This window comes from Hesperophylax consimilis, chromosome 26 (assembly GCF_061612785.1).
Source record: "Hesperophylax consimilis isolate HC1 chromosome 26, BYU_Hcon_1.0, whole genome shotgun sequence".
NCBI lineage: Eukaryota > Metazoa > Arthropoda > Insecta > Trichoptera > Limnephilidae > Hesperophylax > Hesperophylax consimilis.
The window spans coordinates 23815731-23838420 of record NC_142861.1 but is presented as its reverse complement, the minus strand read 5'-3'; the positions used below and the strand labels follow the sequence as shown (position 1 = coordinate 23838420).

The following is a 22690-nucleotide window of genomic DNA, read 5'->3' as shown; positions in this document are numbered from 1 at the left end:
CGCCATGCATTCCTATTGGTGGTTAGTGAATGCCGAGCGATATGCTGAAATAGACTAAGCCATGATGCGTATATTAGAGTAATGTGTCGCCTACCTTAATTTAGAGTTTTTAAAATAATAGTTAACAATTAAACATTAAAATGCATCAATTTATTTATAGCAATCCATTACAAAATCAAATAATATAAAAATGTAATTCGGTAAATAAGCACAAAATCTCTGAAATGAGTAATATTTATTTTCACAAAGCTGACGATATACTTTACATTGTAAAACAACCCAATTGCAAATTTTTAACAGCCTATTAATATATTTTTTTAAATAAGTAGGTACTCACATTTTAAGAAAGAATGTTTCAAATCATAAAAGCAATGGAATTATGTTTTATTATAATATTTATGGGGAATATTTTACTCAAACTGTGACGCTTTTGTTAGATAAATTTTTTTTTAATCAATTTAAAAAAAAATAAAGCATGACAGAAAACTAGCCAATCGTTGCTAAGCGACCAACCGGTGTGTACATAGATTACACGTTAGCATTACTTTCTAGTGGGAAGAGGTTAAGGCTGTTATCCCACGGGTCGGTAAAGAATCGACAAAAACCGAGTACTGTACGGAAGCGGTATACCGAGAACTCACTGATACATTTGCATTGGAGCCTGCAAACGGATCGGGGGGCGAGTGAGAGCATACAGCTCTCTTCACTTATACAGCTTTTATCCTACAGCACTCGGTTTATGTTGATTCCTTACCGGCCCGTGGGACGACGGCCTTGTAGGTTACTTTGTCTCTTTCTCGCTTAGGAAATGCACGCACAGCAGCGTGAATCGGTACAAACAACATTGGTAACGCGGTATGAGTAAAATTTTCACCCTTTGAATGTAATAGTGATCCATCAGAACTCTCTAAATGTAAAAGTGACCCATCATGAATGAAGTGTTATTCATTTTAATGATGAAGAAAAAGGGGTGGTTGGCGAACACGATCTCCTCGGCTATGGGAAGCTCTTCGTCACCTGAAAATCAGTGAAGATTTTAAAATAAACCACTTGAATGCATTTCTAATTGAGTTCGTTCTACTGAAAATACGGAAACGCAAAAAAAAATGATCAAATGCAACAAATCCTTGTGTTAACTCACGATGACCCTGAATTTAAGTTAAAGCGATGCAATACGTAGTAATGCAAAATCATGTGTTTTTGGTTTGAAAATTTTGTCGCCTGGAAATGTTTCAGATGCTTTAATTAAATACTGCGAGTAGAATACATTCTGGCCTTTGAAATAATCGAGTATTTTTTAGATAGGTCATTTTATAAGCCCAGAAAAAAATAATGTATAAAGCCTATGAAAACTGCATTAAAGTTCAAAATCTCCTACTTACGAACCCATTTTCGGTTATGATTTTATTGTATAATGTGGCGATTTAAGTTATTTATAAAATGATCGACAAACATTTAAATATTTGTGCTTGAACATCCAGAAAATAAAATAAAAGGCACTTTTTGGCCATGTTTTTTCTTGCATAAATCAAAACAGATGGATTGTGTTAAGCGGGAATTTAAGCCTTATTGCCATCTACGTAAGGTGTGTTATTGATAGCGGCTGGATTCAAAATATTACACGACGTAGTGCATCGCCTTAACACACTCGTTCCGAAGAGGCTAATGCACTTACCCCACACGGGGATTTTTAGCAATACTAAGGACGGGTTGTTTCAAATAATTTGAATATTTCAAGTTGATTTTCAAGTTCTGTGAAGGTTGGACAACTGGCCAATAATGATATTATAACAGAACTCTAATAGAACCTTGACAAAACTTGAAATCATCTTTGATATTAAGTTTTTAAGGTCTTAATTTTTTTTTGCATCACGCACCTACTCTATAATTTAGGTAGGTCATCCCAGAAAAAAATATTCAGTAATCAACGTATGTATTCGGTAGATGTGCATTTAAAAAAATGATCTCGTTACTATTGTATAAGATAATAAATAATAACACTATCGAATTCCAACGACATTACTCGCCCTCCTATATAACTCGCTTTTTGATAAGAAAAATAACACATCGACTTACAAAATATCATATTCTGGTTCATAAAAATGTTTCGATTTCGCAGAAGTATTAAAAATAATCGTTACCCGTGTCCTTGAAAGCCCCCCTTCCCGCGTCTGCCCACAATTTAATCCTTTGAATAGCATTGCTTACAGGCATATTTTTACCTCCTACAATCATTCCGTCCATTTGAGCTGTCTTAGTGAAGATGTTCTTTATTCCCATCTGAAACAGTAATAATGAATATGCAAGATTATATATATTCACGGTAGATTCCATAGACAATAAAAACAAAAAGAGATAAGGCACAGAAACTGCAAATCGACGAACCGGTTTACGTTATGAATGCCATAATTTTTTCTTTGGATAAGTTAAAGTTTTTCCTACAGTTTCGCATTAGCAGAATTAAAATAAAAAATTTCATTACACAATAAAAAATATAAGCGTGAACCACCAAATTATATATTTTTTTATAAAAAAATATGAACGCATATGAAAACAACTTAAGGCGATGCATTACGTCGTGTAATATTTTAAATCGAGCCGCTATCATTAACACCCCTTACGTAGATGGTGATAAGGTTTAAATTCCCGCTTAACACCATCCGCCTGTTTTGATTTATGCAAGAAAAAAACATGGCCAAAAAGTGCCTTTTATTTTATTTTGTGTATGTTCAAGCATAAATATTTATTTTTTTTTCCGATCATTTTATAAATAACTTAATTTGCCACATTATAAAATAAAATCATAACCAAAAATGGGTTCGTAAGTAGGAGATTTTGAACTTTAAAGCAGTTTTCATAGGCCTTATACATTATTTTTTTCTGGGCTTATAAAAAGATTTACTTATCTAAAAGATACGCGATTATTTCAAAGGCCAAGATGTATTCTACTCGCAGTATTTAATTAAAGCATCTGAAACCTTTCTATGCGACCACATTTTCAAACTAAAAACACATGATTTTGCATTACTACGTAGTGCATCGCCTTAAAAAATACTGTTTTATAGCTAAGATTATTTGTGATAGTTGCCGTCGATTGACTTTTTTGTTTCTTGTAAAATTATTTACAAAATAAATAAAAACCACTTTATTTCTAGCCTGTGCTTGCCAACTAATTTTTATGACCATATTCGTCGTGATACTACATATACGTACAAATTAAGAATAGACAAATGTTTGGCTTGTATATTTCTCATACCAGTAATGTTGTTCATATCCCATCTCCTTAGTTTCTATTATCTATGGCCAACTCGTTACAAAGTTCCTATTGATTTTGTGTCTACCAAGCTTTGACCGAGAGCGCGAGTAAACCGGAGTGGTAAAATCAGTTCAAACGAATCGTTGCTCAACGTTTAACAGCTAATCAATTATAAGAAGTCGATCCTCAAATTACGAACTAAGCCACTATGGCCCCGTATATCAGTATTTTTTTGTAATAGTTTCACTAGCCAGGGCTTCTACCAGGGAGCAACTTGACAGAAGTAAATATCTCTCATAGCGAGGATAGGGACTGACGTATATACGGGGCCTATATTGGGCCGAAGCCCAATGATCAACAAGGTCTCACCAAACTTGCAAAAGTATTTTGCAATACGAACTTGGCGAATTAACACCTTTTTTAATGTCTGAAATTTCTAAGGTCGACGAATTCAATAACGAATCCATTTTCAGCTAGCGATGTTATTTGCATCTTGGGTTGTGGAGGTTTTAAACATCAATTAAACTGTAAAATATAAGACAAGATGCAATATTATATGCGACAAGAGAAGAGGGTTAGATACTTTCAGTATCGCCATGATGAAAGACCATTACCATTCGCTGCTTTGAAACGCTGCTTGAAATGATTTTAGCCGTGTTTGGTGACCAGATATTTATTTATTTTTTTAATATTCTCCATAAAACGGTTATACACCAATATATCATGGAGAAGATTACAAATTAAAATGTTTACAGAGGCAGTTTTACTATTTTGTGACATGTGTTAAAAGATAGTTACTGAATTGTCTTATTGGCGCGTTCTGATAGGCAGAAGTCCTCGCTTTCGGAGCATATAAGAGTGCATGGGATCTCCCTCGAGTATAATTGTTAGGGACATAAAAGTTAACCTCTTTCAACATAGGCGGATTGTGTATTGTACCAGAGATTAACTTAAAAAAGTGTTTGCCTAAAAATATTTTTCTGCGGGCTTCTAATGTATTGAAATCGAGCATTCCTGTTAAGAACAAGGATGGATACAGGAATGGATAATATGTATATTCCCTCATATACAGGTAACGCATAAACCTTTTTGTACTTTTTCTATTTCTAAGATATGGTTTTGTTCAGAAGGGGCCCAAATAATGGAGCTGTATTCCAGGATGCTGCGGACAAGTGTTATATGTTCATATTTTTATTTTTATTTTTATTTTATTTTATTTGGAAAACCAACAGTTATAATCATTACAAGGTATGGTGTAGTAAGTGTTAAATTATTTAACCAATAATAGGTTTTCACTAAGGTATTTTAATTATTTAGTGAACATATATAATATTTATGTTAGAAAAAAAGTTACAATTAGCCTATAGGGATGAGATGGCGGAAGGGAGGGGGATGGGATGGATCTAGTCTGTGTAATGTGTAGCATTTACGTATGTGTATTAATAAAATAATAATAATGATAATATAATTATTTATTGATTTTAGGTTTAAAATTGTGGGGTGCTGAGTTAAATAAGTCTAATTTACTGTATGAAGTATTAAAATTGTATGAAGCACGGTGAATAAAAGCATTTTGTTTTGAGTTAGTGTTACATTGAGGGATGTTTAATGTGTGATTTTGTCTGGTTTGTCTGATGGGTACTCTTAATTGAATTCTTTCTAGTAATTCCGGGCAATCTATCACAGAGGTGGCAATTTTTTGTAAAAATAGTACGTCTGCGGAGTTTCTACGACTTTCCAGTGACGAAATCCTGAAAAACGCTGCTGACTCCTCGTGACTCAGATGAGGACGATAGGCCCGAAAATCAAGGTATCGTAGAAAACGATATTGCACTTTCTCAATCCTTTCTATGTGTGACTTATACGTGGGATTCCAAACTTGAGAGGCGTACTCCAGAGAACTGCGTACATACGCAAAGTACAGCATTTTCATGGTATTTACTTTTTTAAAATTTTTGCATGTTCTGAGTACAAAGCCAAGTACCTGGGAAGCTTTTGCAACCATGGATTCGATATGGCGCTCAAAAAGTAATTTTGAATCTAACACTACTCCCAGATCCTTAGCCTCTGTCATTTTGCTCAGTATTGTGCCGTTAAGGGAGTAATTAAAAGAAATGGGATTTTTATTTCGGGTGAAGCTGATGGTGCCACATTTTTTTACATTTATTTGCAGGTTGTGTTCTGCACAATAAATATTTAGGCGATTTAGATCTTCTTGCACGCGGGTACACTCATTGATACACGTGACAGGGGAGAATATTTTCATGTCATCTGCGTATAATAAAGTTCTGGAGTGGTGAAAACATTTCCCAATGTCATTAATATATATATTAAAGAGTAATGGTCCCAATAATGACCCCTGGGGTACTCCCGACGGCACGGTTTCCCAGTTCGATTTATAGCCACCGACAACTACTGCTTGGCTACGGTTTTCAATATAGGACGAGAGCCATCTGAGGAGGTCTCCGTGTACACCGATTTGTAAAAGTTTTCTCAGCAAGATATCATGAATAACTAAATCAAAATCAAAAGCTTTGCTATAATCAGATGAATATGAACAGCCAGTCTTCATCTCCTTCCTGCCCCACTACTTTAAGCATTACAACATATGGAGATGCCATAGTCTCACAGGCTCCATACGGTTGGGAGCAGTTGGGACTTTTGTGAGGTGATTACATAAAAGGTGTGATACTGGGAGTATGTGTCTATGTTAACCTTTTCCAGTTTCCCAGGTAGCAGCACTGCCATCTCCAGCGCAAACCTCGGCAGGCTGACTGCAACAGGGGTGGGCCTGGTGAGGTTTTGGGCTAGAGCCAGGATGTCCTGGTGCTGCATCACCCTCTCTTCGAGGGGCAGCAGTCCACCCACCTGCCTAGGAAGGAACACGACCATGGATATGCCGGGAGTGATAAAGGGGATATCCACTATCTGAACAAATCGAATTACATAATTCATTACCATTAAATGTCACATAATTTACAAAGGGTTCTAAAAACAATTTTTTTTTTTAAATTTAGGATCGCTACAATATTAGAAGAAAAAAAAACAACAACAAAAAATTAATACAGATATAAACGGTGTCTGGAAATTTTTAGTATAAGCGGGATGTGAATCTATATTACATTTTTAATAAATTTTGTGTTATTTAAGCCGGATTGTGGGAACCATTTGAAAAGAAAGAAAATGCAATAAATAAGACATTTGTAAACATCAAAGTACAATTGGCAAAATATAAAAAATAAATAAAATAACTTTTTTTTTTTTTTTTTTTTTTTTTTATTGAAATTTTTTTTTGATACATATATATACAGGTACATACATAATAACAAAAAATAAAAGAGAGTAACAAAAAAAATCCCACAAAGGCGAGGCCTGTGCGTGGGCATTATTATTTGTATGTGGATATTTAAAACAGTGGTTTAAATAAAAATAAAATATTGTACATGGTGATTGATTTTACCGTAATTTCAGTTACTTTTTACTAAAATTCCAAAAATATTTAAGTGCTCAATGAATATTAATTGGTACAACAAGTATTAATTGATACAACAAACACATAGCAGACTTTATTATATATCTACTCTTAAAGCTAATTAGTTGTAAGTATAATTAATGGCTTTGTTAATAACTTATAAGAAAAAAATATCTATTTTGGCTGTTTTGAGCCAAGTTTTGATATATTTTTTATATGAATGAAGATTTTGACGAGTGGTCTCTTTAAGGGTTGAACATACTGAATTATAGATTTTTGGAGCAATAAAACTAATGTGTCTCTGGGCCTGTCTAGTTTTACAGTGGGGTACAACATACTCACAGGCGCCACATCTTCGACTGGAACGATTAGTAGAACATTAAAATAACATATAGCCTTTCTTTCCCCTATTCATTTTATCTTTTCATTGTTGTCATTGTCTATGTCTATTATTTTTTAATGACACCATTGTCTCTATTGACACCATTGTCTATGTCTATTATTTCACTATTGACACGATTGTCTATGTCTATTATTTATAATTAGTATTATTAAAACACTGAAGAAGTGAGCGTTGCTCATGAAACATGTTGGTAAACAAAAAAGTGGTAAAAACGAAGTATTTTATTAATTTCAATTAAAACAACATTGTTTGATTTGAGCTTTCGCTCTCGAGTAAATGGAGATGAGTCCGAAGTTGGAATTTTCTAGGCAATTTGAAAAAAATCAGTCGCTAGGGGGTTAATATAAACTGTTTAATGTCAAGTGCATCGAAGCGTAGACTCGGCTACGAATGCTTTTTTAAACCCTAATAAGATATGTGTTCCGAATCACAATAATAAGCCCCAATATAACACTGTCAATAAATTAACTGAATTGAAACGACCGATATGAATACCATATCAACCAAATTTAAATATAAAACAACAGATATTATTACCATAGCAACCAAATTTAAATATAAAAATACCGATATAAATACCATAGCAACCAAATGATATTAATAGCATAGCAACCAAATTATATAAATCCCATAGCGACCAATTTTAAATATAAAACAACCCATATTAATAAGATAGAAACAAATTTTAAATATAAAACAAACGATATTTATACCATAGCAACCAAATTGAAATGTAAAACAACCGAAATTAATACCATAGCAACCAAATGATACTAATACCATAGCAGCCAAACAATATTAATATCAAAGCAACCAAATATAAATATAAAACAACCGATATTTATACCATAGCAACGAAATTTAAACGTAAAACAACCTATATTAAATCAATAGCAAACAAATGATATTAATACCATAGCAACCAATTTTAAATATAAAACAACCGATATTTATACGGTGGCAACCAAATTGAAATGTGAAACAACCGATATTAATCCCATACCGACCAATTTTAAATATAAAACAACCGATATTAATACCATAGCAACAAATTCAAAATATAAAACAACCGATATTTATACCATAGCAACCAAATTTAAATGTGAAACAACCGATTTTAATACCATAGCAACCAAATAATATTAATCCCAAAGCGATCAATTTTAAATATAAAACATGTGATATTAATACCATAGCAACCAAGTATAAATATAAAACAACCGATATTAATACCATAGCAACAAATTTATTTATAAAACAACCGATATTAATACCATAGCAAGGAAATTTAAATATAAAACAACCGAAATTAATACCATAGCAATCAAATGATATTAATACAAAAGCAACAAAATGATATTAATACCATAACAACCAAATGAAATTACCATAGCAACCAATTTTAAATATAAAAAAAACGATATTTATACCATAGCAACCAAATTGAAATGTGAAACAACCGATATTAATCCAATAGCGACCAATTTTAAATATAAAACCACCGATATTAGTACCATAGCAACAAATTTTAAATATAAAACAACCGATAATTATACCATTGCAACCAAATGTAAATAAGAAACAACCTATATTAATACCATAGCAACCAAATGATATTAATCCCAAAGCGACCAATTTTAAATATAGAACAACTGATAGTGTTACCATAGCAACCAAATTTAAATATAAAACAACAGATATTAATACCATAGCAACCAATTTTAAATATAAAACAACCGATATTTATACGGTGGCAACCAAATTGAAATGTGAAACAACCGATATTAATCCCATACCGACCAATTTTAAATATAAAACAACCGATATTAATACCATAGCAACAAATTCAAAATATAAAACAACCGATATTTATACCATAGCAACCAAATTTAAATGTGAAACAACCGATTTTAATACCATAGCAACCAAATAATATTAATCCCAAAGCGATCAATTTTAAATATAAAACATGTGATATTAATACCATAGCAACCAAGTATAAATATAAAACAACCGATATTAATACCATAGCAACAAATATAAATATAAAACAACCGATATTAATACCATAGCAACGAAATTTCAATATAAAACAACCGATATTTATACCATAGCAACCAAATGATATTAATACGGAAGCAACCAAATGAAATTAATCCCATAGCGACCAATTTTAAATATAAAACAACCGATATACCATAGCAACCAATTTTAAATATAAAGTAACCGGTATTTTTATCATAGCAACCAAATCGAAATGTGAAACAACCGATATTAAAACCATAGCAACCAAATTTAAATATAAAACAACCGATATTAATATCATAGCAACCAAGTGATATTAATCCCATAGCGACCAAAAATATAAAACAACCGATATTAATACCATAGTACCAATTTCAAATATAAAACAACCGATATTATTATTATTTTTTATATTAACTCCACACAGGAGGCCCTGAAGAAAATAATTTCCCTCAGGGCCTATGTCATCTTTGGGGATGCTGTGTGGATGGTCTTTTTGTGGAGAGGAAGGAGTGAACATGGGTCTTGAAGAGTCCCATGTTGTAGGAGGGAGGAAACACAGAGGCCGGCAGTTCGTTCCACAGCCGAGCTGTTGAACTTAAGAACGAATCGTAGAAGCGACCCGTTCTCATGTGACAAATGTCAACCGTGTACAAATGTTGGGCGCGCGTTTGGCGTGTATCCCGACTACGCACCGGTGCCGAAGGGATCAATGACGCTAGTTCCTCAGAGCATCTTCCATTGTAATACCGATAGAACAAGGACAGCATACCTACCTGACGCCTGTGCTCTAAAGATTGCAGTCCGTTTGTTAAGATTGGGGAATCTATCAAAGGGACCGCCCGTTTTTGCACAGAGTCAAGGGTTTTTTTCAGGTATTTAGGGGCGGCCTTTCAGGACAGTAGGGCGCACTTGCGATTTGTACAGGGTCAGCAGTTGTGTACTATTAAAGTATCTGCGGGCCCTGTACAGTACGCCCAGCTTCTGAGAGGCCAGCTTTACTCTGGCTTCGATGGAGCCCCCATACCTGAGCTGGTCACTTATAGTTACACCAAGCATATCAATGGAAGGCCTGTTCGGAAGATTGCTTCCGTTGAAGGAGACTAGGTTATCATTTAGATCCCTTTTAGACGTAATCAGACAGGATTGGGTCTTTGAAACATTAAATTCGACGAGATTATTTTTACCCCAGGAGGAAATACTCTCGAGATAACCGTCCATTCTCTGCTTCAAAGCCCTCCGAGCCGTTGGAGTTTGTGTGCTCTTTGGGGGCTTGTCAAACAAAAAGCTATCATGAACTGTACTGTCATCCGCGTAACAATGAATCGGTGCACATGTCAAAAGGTCATTGATGTGCAACAAAAACAAAGTCGGAGACAGAACCGATCCCTGTGGGACGCCAGCATTTATAGAGTGTGAGGATGAGGTGAAACCGTCAGCAACTGCCTGAATCGACCTATTCCTTAAAAAGTTAGCAATCCACGTACACAGGGATGCGGGAAGTCCGTAAGAAGGCAATTTGTTGACAAGTCCTCGGTGCCAGACCCGGTCAAAGGCCTTGGATATGTCTAGTGCGACCGTTTGGGTCTCACCGTGATGTTCCAGGCACCGCCCCCAAACATGCGACACATACGCGAGAAGATCACCGCACGAGCGGTTCCGCCGGAATCCGTATTGACGGTCGTTGATAATTTTGTTCTTCTCGAGGTATGTGAGCAGTTTGTCATTGATCACACGTTCCATCACTTTGGACAGAACTGATGTGATCGCTATGGGGCGGTAGTTGGCCGGGTTGGAGCGGTCACCTTTCTTGGGAATAGGGTGAATGACAGCTTTTTTCCAACCAGAGGGCACAGTGCCACACTTCAGGGACATTTTGAAGAGCTTTGTCAAAACTGGAACTATTTCCGCAACACACCTCTGCAATACCAGGGCAGGTATTCCATCAGGTCCACTAGCTTTGTTAACATCGAGCCCCCGTATAACGTGGAGTACATCCCGATGCCGGATCCTCAGCTTTTTCATATAGAAGCCGCAGTGAGGAACCGACGGCGGAACAACACCTCCGTCATCGAGGGTCGAGTTTTCCGCAAACATTTTCCCTAATAAGTTACCCTTTTCGGTGGCGGTGTTTGCTAGTGAGCCGTCAGGTCTGGTAAGAGGTGACAAACTGGGTTTGCAAAGATTCCGACCTATTGAGCCCGCAAGGGACCAGAATGCTCTGCTGCCATGCGGGCAGGCAGCCAGCTTTTTGCTGATCTGCAGGTCGTGTTCGAATTTTGACCTATTAATGATTCTCTTGCATTTCTTTGCCGATTTGTTGTATGCTGATCTGCTTTCGGGCGTTCGAGATGTGTTGTAGGCTCGGTAAGCCGCGTTTTTTCGTCGAACTGCTTCGGAGCATTGTCGACTGAACCACGGCTTTGAGCCCACACCAGTTTCTTTAGAAGTCGATTGTATGAAGCCATCCATCGCCGATTTGATGACTTCACCAATCTCCTGGGCACATCTTGAAGGGTCCGAAGTCCGAAAACAAACAGCTGACCACGGAAAAGCATTGAAATGGGCCCGCATACCGAACCAATCTGCTGACCTATAGTGCCACACTTTTATCCTCAGCCTCTCATTGGTTGGTCTGAGGCTAACGGGGATTGATGTCGTCACTAGGCAGTGGTCAGATGATCCCAGAGGCGCTGTGACGTCAATTTTATAACCGTGTGGCACAGTAGTTAAGAATAGGTCTAACAGATTGGAACGGTGAGTCTGGACATCAGGAACCCTTGTAGGCTCCTGAACCAGTTGCTCTAATCCGTAGCAAATGGCAAAGGATTCCGCCTGTCGGCCAGCCGAGTCCGTTGGGCCAGAGAACTTCAACCATGGTTCGTTATGAACATTGAAGTCCCCCAGAACAATAAACTCGGCCGAAGGGTAGCGGGGCAAGAGATCATCAATAGTATCTCTCAAATGTTTGAAGAGCTCGGAAGTGTCTGATTCGCTATGGTTCGGTGAGCGGTATAGACATGCGTAGAATCTTGCCGTACTGGAAAGATTGACGCGCACCCACATTACGTCGAATCTGGAGTTTTCCAGACTCAATAGTCGTACACAGTTGACGTCAGCTCGACTATAGAGGCAGACTCCTCTTTTGAGTCGGAACTTGCTTGCAAGGGTAAAGCCCGGGCAGTCCAGATAGGAGGAGTCTGGCGGCTCGGCTATCTGAGTTTCGGATAGGAAAATAAGGTTGTAGTACGAGAGCCCACGACCAAAATTTTTGTCTTATAGCAATACGGCCAAAACCGCATCAAATCGATAGATATGATTATCCTGAACTCGAAAATACCAATATCAGACATTTTCCGCGTAGCGTTTGATCTGACCGAATTTTCAAAATTGTTAAAGAATTTTACCGAACTGCATCATAGCAATATGTCTGATTTGCAGACTGTAGTTGAATGATAGTTCTGAGATACCGGAAACATATTTTTCAGACGTTAGTGGTGTAGAGCAAACCCGTAAAATCACTTAAAAAAATTAAAAATGAGACAAAAAAAATGTCTCATAGCAATACGTCTGAAAATCTTTTTTATTAGTAAATTTTGGTTATTTGATGCGAACAAAACAATTTTCAGACGGAAATGTGAACGCATTAAATTTTGAGACCGTTTTGAAAATGTTAACAAATTTTACCGATCGGTATCATAGCAATATGTCTGAAAATTGTTGGACATGATAAAATAAGTTGTCCACATGTGAAAAAAATTTATATCAGACAAATTAAGTAGTGTAAGTAGTGTAGCACCTTCTCTATCAGACAACTTTTCGATACTCAGATATCATTTAAAAATCGTATTGAGGCATCTTGAATTTTCTGTTACAAACCAATGAATACGTTGCGACCCTGAATTTATTAGATGATAATTAACAAAGAAATAAGTAATGACATCTGTCATCTGTCAAAGTACATATAATAGACAAGGGAGATTCTTGAATATCTATGAAGGCTGTAAATTTAAAAAAAACATTTAACAGAGGCGTCGGCCAGGCGACTGCGAAACGTTATTTTCGTTTTTGGGAGTATATGCTACACTTAAAGTGTCTGAAAACAGGTTTTTGGTAATCATGGCAGCAATACGAAAAGTTGAAAAAAAAAATTATCCGTATTGCTATGATACAGGTCGGCTAAATTTGTTGACATTTTCAAAAATGCGCTCAGGCTATATGCTACGCGCAAAATGTCTGAAAACAAACTTTTTCGTAATACAATTATAAAATCTATGTACATTTTCACTATCAGACGTATTGCTATAATACCGACTGTCTTTTTTTTTGACACAGCAGAAATGGCCTCCCACGCAGTTGCTACACTTTCGACCGTTACTACATACCTAGTCGGGTTCAGAATCATACAATCTAACGATTTTATAGGGTTTTTGCCGTATTGCTATGAGACATGGTTTTGGTCGTGGGCTCTCGTACTATTGGGACGTTGGGACAAAAGATGGTGATGACAGAATTTAAATTAGTGTGCAGACCGCGAATGTTGGTAAAATTTACCAACAGTTTTGGCCCGCACCGGGGACGCCTGCTACTCGCCGCTGTAATGATGTTAAGTTTGTTTTTATGTATATTCATGATTTTAATTTTTTTTTTTAAGTGTATGAAGTGAAAGGAAGGTCGGGAATGGAAAGGTATGAGGGGTGGGTAGGAATATGGGGTTCAGGCTGTCCAGGAGTGATGAGCGTTTGGTTCCAGCCCACTCACTGCGGTGCTAGGCGATAGGCTGGGAGAGTCCGGCTGGAGAGGGCATCCAATGCGCCCCAAACGCTGCTGCTGGGTCCCCTCCGGTCACGAACCGGCACAACAGCAGTGGCGGGGTTTTTTCACTCGCTGATGGGGCAGCCCACCCTTAGTCGTGAGCCTGAGGGTCGGGCCCCTGTACTATCGAGCGGCCCGGACAGCGGTCACCGGTTGTAAAGGGTCTCCCTCAACCAGCATCTCCCAGCCGGCCCGCCACGCAGAAGGTGGGCCGACGCACCCGCCACCAAGACCTGGGCAAACCTTAACCCATGAACCCGGGCACCCCTGCTAAGTCACCAAACGTAGCGAACCACTTGGGGTGACCTGTGGCAGAGGTGTTGGTCATCCAATAAATGGTTCCCAGGGCGGCGGTACCCATTCCCGCCTACCAAATTGAAACCATAGCAACCAAATTTAAATATAAAACAACTGATATTAATACCATAGTAACCAATTTTAAATATAAAACAACTTATATTATTAATGCAACGAAATTTCAATATAAAACAACCGATATTTATACCATAGCAACCAAATGATATTAATACGGAAGCAACCAAATGAAATTAATCCCATAGCGACCAATTTTAAATATAAAACAACCGATATTTATACCATGGCAACCAATTTCATATATAAAATAACCGATATTTATACCATAGCCACCAAATTGAAATGTGAAACAACCGATATTAATATCATAGCAACCAAATATAAATATAAAACAACCGATATTAATATCATAGCAACGAAATTTAAATATAAAACAACCGATATTAATATCATAGCAACGAAATTTAAATATAAAACAAGTAATATTAATCCCATAGCGACAAATTTTAAATATAAAACAACCGATATTTATACAATCGCAATCAAATTTAAATCTAAAACAACTGATATTATTACCATAGCAACCAAATGATATTAATACCATAGCAACCAAATGATATTAATACCATAGCAACCAAATGATATTAACCCCATAGCGACCAATTTTAAATAAAAAACAACCGATATTAATACCATAGCAACCAATTTTAAATAAAAAACAACCATTATTATTACCATAGCAACCAAATTTAAATATAAAACAACTGATACTAATACCATAGTAACCAAATGATGTTAATATCAAAGCAACCAATTGATATCAATCCCATAGCGACCAATTTTAAATATAAAACAACCGATATTTATACCATAGCAACCAATTTCAAATATAAAACAACCGATATTTATAACATAGCGACCAAATTGAAATGTGAAACAACCGATATTAATACCATAGCAACAAAATTTAAATATAAAACAACCGATATTAATGCCATAGCAACCAAATAATATTAATACCTAAGCAACCAAATGATATTAATCCCATAGCGACCAATTTTAAATATAAAACAGCCGATATACCATAGCAACCAATTTTAAATATAAAACAACCATTATTATTACCATAGCAACCAAATTTAAATATAAAACAACTGATACTAATACCATAGTAACCAAATGATATTAATATCAAAGTAACCAATTGATATCAATCCCATAGCGACCAATTTTAAATATAAAACAACCGATATTTATACCATAGCAACCAATTTCAAATATAAAACAACCGATATTTATAACCATAGCAACACAATAGATAGATATACCATAGCAACCAATTTTAATTATAAAACAATCGATATTTATACCATAGCAACTAAATCGAAATGTGAAACAACCAATATAGTTACCATAGCAACCAAATGATATTAATATCATAGCAAACAAATGATATTAATCCCATAGCAACCAAATTTAAATCTAAAACAACCATTATTACCATAGCAACCAAATGATATTAATACCATAGCAACCAAGTGATATTAATCCTATAGCGACCAATTTTATATATAAAACAACCGATATTAATACCATAGCAACTAATTTTAAATATAAAACAACCGATATTATTACCATAGCAATCAAATTTAAATCTAAAACAACTGATATTATTACCATAGCAACAAAATGATATTAATACCATAGCAACCAAATGATATTAATACCATAGCAACCAAATGATATTAACCCCATAGCGACCAATTTTAAATAAAAAACAACCGATATTATTACCATATCAACCAAATTCAAATATAAAACAACTGATATTAATCCCATAGCAAAAAAATGATATTTATCCCATAGCGACGAATTTTAAATATAAAACAACCGATATACCATAGCAACCAATTTTAAATATAAAGTAACCGGTATTTATACCATAGCAACCAAATCGAAATGTGAAACAACCGATATTAAAACCATAGCAACCAAATTCAAATATAAAACAACCGATATTAATATCGTAGCAACCAAGTGATATTAATACCATAGCAACAAAATGATATTAATACCATAGCAACCAAGTGATATTAATCCCATAGCGACCAAGTTTAAATATAAAACAACCGATATTAATACCATAGCAACCAATTTTAAATATAAAACAACTTATATTATTACCATAGCAACCAAATTTAAATATAAAACAACTGATATTAATACCATAGTTACCAAACGATATTAATATCATAGCAACCAAATGATATTACAGTCATGTGAAATCCTTACAAAAAAAGATTTTGTCATCATTTTTACTGGGACAAATGAAAAATCACCGAAAAATATAATTAGTCACTTGTACTACATTGTAAATAATCTTCACCACACCAATGTTATAGTGCACTCGGTACCTAAAAATAATCATTTGAATGTTTCCAAACTCAACCACGAAATAAGGTCTCACGCTGCTCTATTCAAAAATCATTGTCAATTCATCGGACCAATTTTCCACGACCGAATGAATGAATATGATATCTCGAAATCGATGAGTTTGGCAAGAATAAACATAATTGAAATAATTAAGAATAACCACCGGAAAATTTTATATAATATCGAGAAGGAAATAAACAAACATGAACCCAAATCTACCTATACGCAAACTCCAAAAGACTGGATCCCGATAATGCCGGAAAAATCACCAATTTAATGTTAAATTAAAAAAAAACATTAAAAAAAAAAAAAAAAAATGGACGAAATGAAATCTTATAATAATAAAAAAATAACGAAATAGTCAATCGACGACCACCAATCATATCGAAACTTACTATTTAGAAACAAACAAACTATTTTGACGGCCGGCATAGTCCAGTGGTAACGCATTGGACTGCCATTCCGAAGGTCGCGGGTTCGAACCCGGCGTGCGCAAATAAATTTTATTTGATTAATTTGTGTTATTTCACAATTAATTAATTAAAATAATATATAGTATATTTGCGGCACGTTCCAGAGTGGAAGATACTACCAGTATCGCTCTGGTGTAAGACCACCATTCAGAATTGAAACGTTGCTCCAAATGGCTTTAGCCGTGTTTAGTGACTAGATCTGAATAGCCAGGTACTTCCCCACCTTCCTCTTTCCCTTCCCCACTTACCTTCAGCCTCACAACATCCCCAAATTGGGGATGCCATAGTCTCACTGGCTCCAGACAGGAGCAGTTGGGACTCTTGTGAGGTATTCACTATAAAAAAAAAAAAAAATTAAAAAAAAACTACATACACGGGTAGATGACGTAACTCTCTACAAACAGTTGGCAACAAACAAAAACCAAACTTCAATCTCATTCCTATATCTAAATATTAGAAGCCTGAAAGGAAAAGTCGACGAGATCCTGTGCTTATTAAAAACCATTAACTACAAAATCAACATCATACTTTTAACAGAAACTTGGCTCAAAGAAACGAACGTACCATATATCAATATTGAAGGCTACAAACACGAGGCATCCTGCCGACCTGAGGGCATCGGTGGTGGAGTATCCATATTTATTGAAGAAAACTTAGAATATAATTTAATCAACAATATAGTAGATCCAGACAACAATTTCCTCTGGATACAATTAAACAAACTAAACTTAAACATTGGAGAGATATATAAAAAACCAAACACCAATTTCCAAGATTTTATAGATAAGTTAAACACACAGCTGAAAACTCACAAAAGGTCCATAATACTAGGGGACTTTAATATCAACTTACTTGACTCCACAAACATACACACTTGTAAATACACAGAAATCATCAAGTCAAACAATTTCAATATAATAAACAAAAAACATGCGACACGTATCACAGAAAGCACCAACACCATTATCGATCACATCATCTCAGACATAAATCTTTCATATTCTATAACAAACTGTGACACTTCAATATCTGATCACAACCTACTGATTCTTGATATACTGCACACCTACACTAAAAAGAATTCACAAAAACCCTCCTATAAATATACGAAAATTGACTATGATAAACTAGAAGAGGATATTCGACAAAACCCCTTTTCTATAAATAATAACGAGGACTTGGAACTGAACTACAATAACTTTGTAAACTATCTAATAAACAAAATTACTTTTTACAGTTCAACAATAATAAAAACAAATAAAACCTGTCTTCCTGGTTGGATAACAAAAGACTTATTAAAAATGATTAATAAAAGAAATAAAACACTTAAAAATAAAAAAAGAACCCTGTAACATATTACTGAAAACAGAATTTACTAAAATACGTAACCAAATAACTATACAAAAACAAAACTCTAAAAAACAACACTATAGCAGACTATTTAAAAAATGTGAAAATAATACCAAAAAAACTTGGAACCTAATTAACAACATCATCAAGAATCAAACAAACACGCAAAGCAAACCATGTAAAAAACTAAAGAGAGATAATGAAATTATCACAGAAGAGATCAAGATATGCGAATGCTTTAATAACTACTTTTGTAATGTTGGCGCCTCTTTAGCTGGTAATATAATTAACAAATACACCCATGAACTGGATGAAAAAATTACATTAAAGTATGAAAGTACGGAGTCAATATACCTACAACCCGCAACTGAACCCGAAATAATAGCTTTTATAAAATCCCTAAAATCAAATGCGAGTGCTGGTCATGACCAATTAAAATGTGTAACAGTACAAAAACTTACCCCGCTATTAACACCTATACTAACTAAACTGATTAACCTGAGCCTAAAAGAAGGTCAATTTCCGAACAGTTGTAAAATCGCAAGGGTTATCCCAATATATAAAGGGAGCTCGAAAACTCAAACATCAAACTACAGGCCTATTTCTGTCCTACCAATTCTATCAAAAATATTCGAAAGAGTAATATACGATAGGCTAAACAACTTTCTGAAAAAAAATCATTTCTATATGCCAAACAATTCGGTTTCAGAAAAAAGTCTAACACTCTTTCTGCAACTAATGATCTTATAAATAAACTTAGAACTAGCATAGATAATAGAAAAAATGTCATAGCAATTCTTGTAGACCTTCAAAAAGCCTTTGACACCGCAAGTCATGAAATACTGATTAAAAAAATAGAAAAAACAGGAGTAACCGGGCCAGCTATCAAATTAATTAAATCATATCTATCAAACAGAAAACAATATGTTAGCATACAAGATAATAACAGTCAGTTAGAGAGTATAAACTATGGAGTTCCGCAAGGATCTATACTGGGACCCCTCCTATTCCAAATATATATAAATGACATCTGCCAGTTGAAACTACATGGTGAAATATTTCTATACGCTGATGACACTGCAATATTTTATTTCGGAAAAAACTTAGAAACTCTATTAGAACAATCTCAAGAGGATCTTAATATTCTAAACAGTTGGCTAATAAAAAATATATTAACAATAAATATTAATAAAACCGGCTACATGATCCTAAGCTCACCTAAAATAATAATACCGTCGCATAAACCTCTACAAATAGAAGAAAGGGACTTGCTTATTCTAGACAGCGAAAAATACCTTGGCTTACATATTGATAAACATCTGATATTTAAACAACACGTAGAAAAATTAAAAGCAAAAATCATCCCACTAATTGGTGTATTTGGTAGAATTGCCCATCTCCTACCAACGGAGGTAAAGAGGGGCTTATATTTTAGTTTAATCCAGTCCCATCTAAATTATTTAAAAGAAATATGGGGAAACACATACATTACATACCTAAATGATTTACAAACAGAACACAGTACAATACAGAACAAAGTTATTAAAAAACTCTTCAATTATAAACCGGACACTCCCACAAAAAAACTGTATCAGAAAATGAAACTTTTGAACATTAGAAAATTGTACGAATACAACATATGCCTCCTAATCTACAAAATCCAAAATGGACTTATACACACAAACACAACATTTAAACAAACGTCACAAGTACACGAACATTATACTAGGCAACATAACAAATTGTACACACATGCTGTAAGGACTGAAAGTGGCAAAAGAGGCATTGGCCACGAGGGTGTACAAATATACAATCTCCTTATAATAAATAAATTATTATTATAAGGAGATTATAACATAATAACATTATCTCCAGATAAACTTAAAACGGAGAGTATAAATGTATTCAAGAAAAAAACTTTTTAATCTTAAGTTATTAGAACAATATTAGAAAACTATCTATTTAATGTTATATATTTAAGTTAAGAAAGTGAAATGTAAATTACTTTTAACTTAATAAATAAATAAATAAAAAATATATAAATATTAATCCCATAGCGACCAATTTTAAATATAAAACAACCGATATTTATGCCGTAGCAACCAATTTCATATATAAAATAACCGATATTTATACCATATCAACCAAATTGAAATGTGAAACAACCGATATTAATACCATAGCAAAAAAAATTAAATATAAAACAACCGATATTAATACCATAGCAACCAAATGATATTAATACCATAGCAACCAAATGATATTAACCCCATAGCGACCAATTTTAAATATAAAACAACCGATATTAATACCATAGCAACCAAATGATATTAATACCATAGCAAAAAAAAATAAATATAAAACAACCGATATTAATACCATAGCAACCAAATGATATTAATACCATAGCAACCAAATGATATTAACCCCATAGTGACCAATTTAAAATATAAAACAACCGATATTAATACCATAGCAACCAATTTTAAATATAAAACAACTTATATTATTACCATAGCAACCAAATGATATTAATACCATAGCAACCAAGTGATATTAATCCCATAGCGACCAATTTTAAATATAAAACAACCGATATTTATACCATAGCGACCAATTTTAAATATAAAACAACCGATATTAATACCATACCAACCAAATATAAATATAAAACAATCAATATTAATATCATAGCAACGAAATTTAAATATAAAACAACTGATATTAATCCCATAGCGACAAATTTTAAATATAAAAAAACCGTTATTTATACCATAGCAACCATATTTAAATCTAAAACAACCGATATTATTACCATAGCAACCAAATGATATTAATACCATAGCAACCAAGTGATATTAATCCCATAGCGACCAATTTTAAATATAAAACAACCGATATTAATACCAAAGCAACCAATTTTAAATATAAAACAACCGATATATTACCATAGCAACCAAATTTAAATATAAAACAAGCGATATTAATACCATAGCAACCATATTTAAATATAAAACATCCGATATTAATACCATAGCAACCAAATGATATTAATACCATAGCAACCAAGTGATATTAATCCTGTGATGTTTTGGACATCCACAAAAATAAACGATAAATAATAAAATAACGTGCTCTAAAAATTTTTTGTTTAAACAACGACGGAAGATTTATTGACAGACAGGCCTTGAGTAAACAGATTCCCACGGGAAAGGAGAGATCGGAGGACAGTCGAGTTTTGAACTTTGGTGGATTGACAGCCCCGAGAAAGGGATACAAATCAGAAGTGTTGTTTGAAATTGCAGTTAATTATTGAATTCAAATGGTATTAGAGAATATTGCGGAATATTGAATTAAAGTGAAAGATTATTGATCCGGTGTTTGTGTGAAGTGAAAGTGATTCGACTCAGTGGGAAAACAATTAATAATAATGACAATAATAATAATTGGATAATTTGTAGAGCGCCGTTTTGTAAAAACCCACCTCAGGGGCGCCAGGTGTTGTGCAATCGCGATTGTGTTATAAAGTTGTGTTGATTTAAACGTGATTTCGTATACAGTTCGAACTAGATTGCTTGTCTTAAAAACATGAAAATAATAAAAATATTGATTGCGTTTTAAAATAGAGTGAATGTACTTAAAGGCAGGAAGTGTTTAATCGGGCTAAGTTATTGATTTGGCGAGATGGCATTCTATCCACGGAGACCGAAAACCAGAGAATCAAATAGATTATTAACTGTGGGTTCGAATCCTAACAGATTAGGGAGGTACAATTTTATTTACAGGAATATTTAATTACCCTTTTATAAGCGTAGGGAGGAGGTCGAAAATTAAAGTGATTTAGCTATATAGTGTAACCAGGTAAGCTTCACGCTGAGAATGAGAGGTGCCTAACTGGGTGAGTTTTTTATATTATTTATTAAATTCCAGAGGACCCCCTTTAAAAGACGGATTGTCAATCAGCTGTGAGTGAGAGACAGGCCAATGACTTTTCATATATAGGCCGAGAGGCGCGGAGTACAGTCAGTCAAAGGGGAAGTTTTGCTAGCGTATGCCGTCCCAAATTGAAAGCGATCGGATGCAACCAGACGGAACAAAATGAAAACTTTTCTTCTGTTATTTGACTTTCTAATTTAATACTTTTTCAT

General features: G+C 34.4%; 1 protein-coding gene across 1 annotated transcript in view; it reads right to left on the bottom strand.

The window, feature by feature from the left end:
• Positions 1-853: 853 nt before the first annotated feature.
• Positions 854-22690, bottom strand: part of LOC149411337 (serine protease inhibitor 42Dd-like) — a 32910-nt gene continuing 11073 nt past the window's right edge. The window contains exons 5-7 of the mRNA XM_089647682.1: positions 5972-6184; positions 2142-2280; positions 854-1017 (exon numbers count right to left, since the gene is read on the bottom strand). Of these exons, the coding sequence (XP_089503808.1) occupies positions 908-1017; positions 2142-2280; positions 5972-6184 (462 nt within the window). The 3' untranslated portion in view covers positions 854-907. The remainder of the gene's footprint in view (positions 1018-2141; positions 2281-5971; positions 6185-22690) is intronic.